The sequence below is a fragment of the Indicator indicator genome, chromosome 19, assembly GCF_027791375.1.
Source record: "Indicator indicator isolate 239-I01 chromosome 19, UM_Iind_1.1, whole genome shotgun sequence".
NCBI classification, from domain to species: Eukaryota; Metazoa; Chordata; class Aves; order Piciformes; family Indicatoridae; genus Indicator; species Indicator indicator.
Window position 1 is genome coordinate 20,808,349 of NC_072028.1, and position 6,000 is coordinate 20,814,348.

The window sequence follows — 6,000 nt, forward strand, 5'->3', positions numbered from 1 at the left end:
AAGTCAGTTCTGATGGAAGTCAGAACTTTGCCCTAAGGCATCTAACACACTTGGTGGTTTAGACATCTCCCAGCTGCACCCACACCCACACCACCACATCCCCACCACAGCCTGAAGAGGAACCACCTGCCTCATGCAGAACAGGGCAGGCAGCACTCTCCCCATGCCAGACCTCCAGCAGAAGCCAAGTCTACAAGAGGCCTGCAGGCTTCCAGAGGCCACAGGGAAGCCTCACACTGACCTCCATCCACTTAGGTCCAAATCTCTTGCCTGCAGGGACACCAAAAACCAAACTCAAACAACACAGCGTCCTGGAGCTACAGTCACAACTGGGCTGCTCACAGATCACACCTCCCAAAGTGTTCCCCACAGTGCTGAGGACACCTGCCACAGACTGCAGATGTCCATGATGTGGCCAGAACCTACTGCTGGGTCTGTAGCAGCTTGGCTGCTCCTGCAGCTTCCCTCTCCTTGCAGCTTCCAATTCCCAACTCAGCACCCAAAGGGCACATCTGCCCTCAGCAGCCTGGTCCCTGAACACCCACAAGCCACCCTGGCACCTGCACTGGCCATGGCACTGCTCCACACAAAGGCCCCTGCTTCAGACAGCTTTTACATCACACACTAGCACAAGGTGCTGAAGATGAAGCGTTTGGGAATCAGCAATTCAGCTCCAGCTTGCAGGAGCAAAGGAGCAGCAGCAGCAAGTCTCTGCCTCAGGTCTCCTGCAGCAGAGCTTCACAGGTGGCAAAATGCAATCCATGGACCTGGAAGGGATGGCCCCCAGCCTGCACAGCCCCACACAGTGCTCTCTGCTTTGAGCTTCCCACCATAACCAGCATGGACCAAAACCTGCCAGGAACACACCAGACACAGAGTGAGGGAAAGAGGTCTCCTGCCTGGGGTGGAGAAGTGGAAGTGAGAGGCCTGCAGGCCTCCACAGCAGGATGGGAGAGCAGAGCACAGCATGGCTCTGACGTAGCCATGTGAGGGTACAGAGAGCCATGGGCTCCATGGCAGAGGAGATGGAAGGTGGCAGGGAGAAGAGACACAGGTCCAGGAGCCTGGCTCAGGCTGCAGAAGCCAGAAGTTGAGCAACTCATCCCTCACCAAAGCCAAACTTCTCCAAGCCCAGAAGCTGAACCTTTAAGCACTACCAAGTCCCTGCCAAGGCACAGCAGCCACACAAGCTGCTTGTCCTATCCTGGACTTTGTTCCTTATGCTCTGGAGAAGCAGCCCAGGACACAGCAGGACACATCCAGGAGATTTAGGGCTGCTGGGCACACAGATCCCAGCCTGAGCCCAGGCACAAACCATCAGAAGCCAAGACTGGTGCCCACTGGGCTCTCACCACAGGGCTAGTGATGCCCTCCAGACTCTGCCACCTCTGTTTACAGGGCAGTGCCAGTGTGGCTGGGCAAGGCACTGCACTGCAGCCACTCCCAGTGAGATGGGGTCTCTGCTCCAGTCTCTTCCCTCCCCAAACATGGGCTCCCAGGTGCAGAGCTCAACACAGAGAGGGAAGTATCCCTGCAGGGCTCCAGGGCTTTCTCCAAACTCCTGGATGCCCACCCTGAAAAAAAAAAGGAAGGGAAAAGCCGACGCTGTCGCCTTCCCCAGGCTCCTGTGAGGGGACAGTGCCCACAGCCCCAGCGCCAGGCCGGCAAAGAGCGAGGGCAGGAGAAGAGCTCAGCATCCAGGCAGCCCAACGGACCGGGCCCTGCCTGACCTGCCCCATCCCAGCTCCTCAGCGCGGGGCTGCACCCACGGTGCCAACCGGAGCCCCGCGTCCCTGCAGTCGCCGCTCAGGGCTGGCACCCAGGGGCGCAGCGTTGCCACCCGAACAGAGGCAGGCAGTGGGAGCAACTCCATCCACACAGCCCAGCCCGCGCCCCAGCGCCAGAAGCCCCGGCAGAGGTCTCCTTACCATGTTCCCGGACTCCTTATCCGGCCTCACTTCCAGGGGCAGCGCTTTTTCTCCTTCTCCTCCATGCGTGCAGCCAGGCCGGGCGGGCGGCTCCTCTGCTCTGCTCTCCCCGCGCAGCACTTTGGAGCCCCGGTCTGTAATCCAAGCCTCACCGCCCCCAGCGCAGCTTCCAACTAATCTAACTCATGACACTACCCGGGGCTGAGCAGGGGACCTCCAAGGTTTCTCTGACAGCCAACTTCCACGGGGGGCATAGCAGGACGCTGCCTTTCCCCCGGCCCCCGCCGGCACCTGACAGCCGCAGAGCCGAGCCCGAGGCGCTCGGCACGGCCCCGCCGCAGCCTTCAGCGCCGACACTGCCTCGGCCTGAGGAGAGCTGAAGCGCTGCTAAAGGAGAACAAACCCACGGCAGGCATCCCGAGAAGGTTTCCAGCTTCCCAAAGAGGTTTTCCAACAAAATCTTTCCCCCCCCTCTCCTCTCCTTCCTCCCTCCCCTCCCCGCTTTGCCTCCTCTCGACTGAGCTTTTTTAAGTCCAGAGAAGTTTCTCCACGCCCTGAGATGCCGAGGTTAAGCAAAAAGCTGCGAAATACGCACAAAACAAGAGGAAAAGAGCGCGCTCGAAGATTGTTTTTCCCAACTTCTGGGAGGAAAACAGAGGGAGAGGGAGAGAGGGAGAGGGAAGCAGTGACCGCTTCAGGCGGCGGCCACAAACTGCACGGCGGTCAGGCGGGACGAGACCTCACCCCCTCCCCAAGGAGGAAGCAATTTGCCATGGGCCGAGCTTCTCCACCCCACCATTAATTGTTTGCAGTGGCCAGGGGCCAAAGTGCTGCCCGAGCGCTGGGGGAGGTCACCGAGCAGGCAGGCGGCAGCGCACGGGAGCGATCAACGGGAAAGGGCTGAGCCGCGGCGCTGGGAGGCAGGCAGGTGCCGGGGGGCAGCCAGCCCGGGCTCGGCGGACACACAAAGGGTTTGTGCGACGGGAAGCAGGGTGGGAAGTGACACACGGGGGAAGCCTCCCAGCCCTGAGCATGAGGTGCGTGGGAGCAGGAGCTGCCCCTCTCAGCCTCAGTGGGAACTGACAGAGAATCGTAGAATGCTTTGGGTTGGAAAAGTCCTCTAAGATCTGATCGAGTCTAACCATCAGGCTGGAAAAGACCCTCAGGATCACCAAGTCTGGCCAACAACCCTACTCTACTTAAACCACATCCCAAGAACCACATCCAAACCACCTTTAAACACATCCAGGGTTAGCAACTCGGCCACCTCCCTGGGCAGCACATTCCAACCCCACCATGGCCATCAAACCATGGCCCCAGGTTTCTTGAGCACCTCCAGGCATGGGGACTCTACCACCTCCCTGGGCAGCCTGTGCAAATCCCTCACCACTCTCTTGTAGCAAAGAAATTTTGCCTCATCTCCAACCTAAGCCTCCCCTGGCACAATTCCAGGCCATTTCCTCTCGTTCTACCACTTGAGACTAGGGAGAAGAGACCAACCCCAACCTCACTGCAGCCTCCTTATAGGGAGCTGTAGAGAGCAATGAGGTCTCCCCTCAGCCTCCTCCACACTAAACACCCCCAGTTCCCTCAGCTGCTTCTCCCCAGCCCTGTTCTCCAGACCCTTCCCCAGCTGGGTTGCCCTTCTCTGGATAAGCTCCAGCAGCTCATTCTCAGATGGTGAACTCTGAGGGGGGAAGCCTGCTGGGTTCCTTCTCCTGCTGCTGTTAAATATGGGGGAAAGAAAAGCTCAAGATCCCTAATCTCTTCAGTTGTCATGGATAACAGCTAGGTAGAATCACAGAATCACCCAGGTTGGAAGAGACCTCCAAGATCATCAAGTTCAACTGATCACCCAACACTATCTAATCAACCAGACCATGCACTAAGTGCCTCATCCAGGATTTTCTTAAACACCACCAGGGACATCAATCCCCACACACACCTCCCTGGGCAGCCCATCCCAAAGGGCAATCTCTCTGTCTGTGAAGAACTTTTTTCTAAGATCAAGCCTAAACTCCCCCTGGCACAGCTAGAGACTGTGTCCTCTTGTTCTGTTGCTGGTTGCCCAGGAGAAGAGCCCAACCCCCACCTGGCTACAACCTCCCTTCAGGTAGTTGTAGACAGCAATAAGGTCTCCCCTGAGCCTCCTCTTCTCCAGGCTTCTGTGTGGGGCTGTGCATTGGTAGGGAGGCTTGTCCTTCATCCTGCTTGGGATTATCCACTGCCCTCACCTGACATGGGCTGGAGGTCCTCACAGCTGTGGTGCTGCTGTGGGGAGAAAGTGATGAGCTGTCAGAGTTGATGGGGAAGGCTTGGCAAGCAATGACTGAAAGGCAAGCACTGACCAGTGAGCTCTGGTGCACTGCTGGTGTCCCATCCCCTTTTAGGATCACATCTCTGAAGGAGAGCAAACTGCAAGCCTGCAAGGACTGTCCAGCCACCCTCACTGCCCCCAGCAATGGCAGCAGCACACCACAGCTGGAAGTGTTGAGTGCTTGGCTTTGGGACTGCTGGGAGCCCTGCCTGCTGGGGTGGGGCTCAAAACATGCCACAGAACCCTTTGGGTTGGAAGGGACCTTTCAAGGTCATCCAGCCCAACCCCTGCAGTCAGATGGGATGTCTGCAATTAGAGCAGGTTGCTCTGAGCCCCAAACAACCTCACCTGGAATGGTTCCAGGGATGGAGCATCTCCCACCTCTCTGGGCAACTTGGCACTGAAAGATTACAGCAATGAAGCTGTAATGGCCAAGCTGAGAGAGTTGAGGTTGTTCAGCCTGGAGAACAGAAGGCTCCAAGGACACTTTCTGGTGGCCTTGCAGTGCTGGAAGGACCTCTCAGAAAGCTGGGGACAGAGTTTGGAGCAGGGCCTGCTGTACCAGGCCAAGGGGGGATGGTTTGAACTGAAAGAGGGAGATTGAGAGTGGAGAGAATGGAGAAATGTTTGACTCTGAGGGTGGGGAGAGCCTGGCCCAGGCTGCCCAGAGAGGTGGGAGCTGCCCCATGGCTGGAACCATTCCAGGTGAGGTTGTTTGGAGCTCTGAGCAACCTGCACTAGCTGCACATGTCCCTTCTGACTGCTGCAGGGTTGGACTGGATGACCTTGGATGGTCCCTTCCTACCCAACCTGGTCTATACACTTATGGATACAGGGGGGGGATGAGCTGCTTGAGCTCTGAGCAGCTCAGGGCCCAGCCTCACACCTTCCCTCTTTTCCATACACAGCTCAGGAGCACTCCCTCCACCAAGGATTTGCAGGCTGCAGAGCCTGAGCTCAGCTACCTCCCATGCCAGCTGGAGGCAGTGATGCAGTTTCCCAAGCCATGGCACTGCTTGCTGAGGAACATCACAGGAACATCACACTGAGTGCTGAGGAACCTCATAGAGTCATAGAGTCAGTCAGGGTTGGAAGGGACCACAAGCCAGTTCCAACTCCCCTGCCATGGGCAGGGACACCTCACACTGGATCAGGCTGGCCAGAGCCTCATCCAGCCTGGCCTTAAACACCTCCAGGGATGGAGCCTCAACCACCTCCCTGGACAACCCATTCCAAGCTCTCACCACTCTCATGGGGAAGAACTTCTTCCTCATGTCCAGCCTGAACCTCCCCACTTCCAGCTTTATTCCATTCCCCCCAGTCCTATCACTACCTGATAGCCTAAAAAGTCCCTCCCCAGCTTTCTTGGAGCCCCCTTCAGATATTGAAAGGCCACAAGAAGGTCTCCTCGGAGCCTTCTCTTCTCCAGACTGAACAGCCCCAACTCTCTCAGTCTCTCCTCAGAGCAGAGGTGCTCCAGCCCTCTGCTCATCCTGGTGGCCCTCCTCTGGACACCTTCCAGCACACTGACACTCACACTGAGTGCTGGGCTGCATAAGGAAAAATTTGGCCAGCAGGGCCAGGGAGGGGATTCTGCCCCTCTGCTCCACTCTGCTCAGACCACACCTGGAGCTCTGGGTCCAGTTCTGGAGCCTCTGTTCCAGGAAGGCTCTGGAGGTGCTGGAAGGTGTCCAGAGAAGGGCCAGGAGGAGGAGCAGAGGGCTGGAGCTGCTCTGCTCTGAGGACAGCCTGAGA

General features: G+C 57.7%; 1 protein-coding gene across 1 annotated transcript in view; it reads right to left on the bottom strand.

The window, feature by feature from the left end:
* The window catches only part of PLEKHG4 (pleckstrin homology and RhoGEF domain containing G4), a 108,930-nt gene extending 106,978 nt beyond the window's left edge, over nucleotides 1-1,952 (bottom strand). The window contains exon 1 of the mRNA XM_054389666.1: nucleotides 1,929-1,952. Coding sequence (XP_054245641.1) covers nucleotides 1,929-1,931 — 3 coding nt within the window. The 5' untranslated portion in view covers nucleotides 1,932-1,952. The remainder of the gene's footprint in view (nucleotides 1-1,928) is intronic.
* Between the last annotated feature and the right edge of the window lie 4,048 nt (nucleotides 1,953-6,000).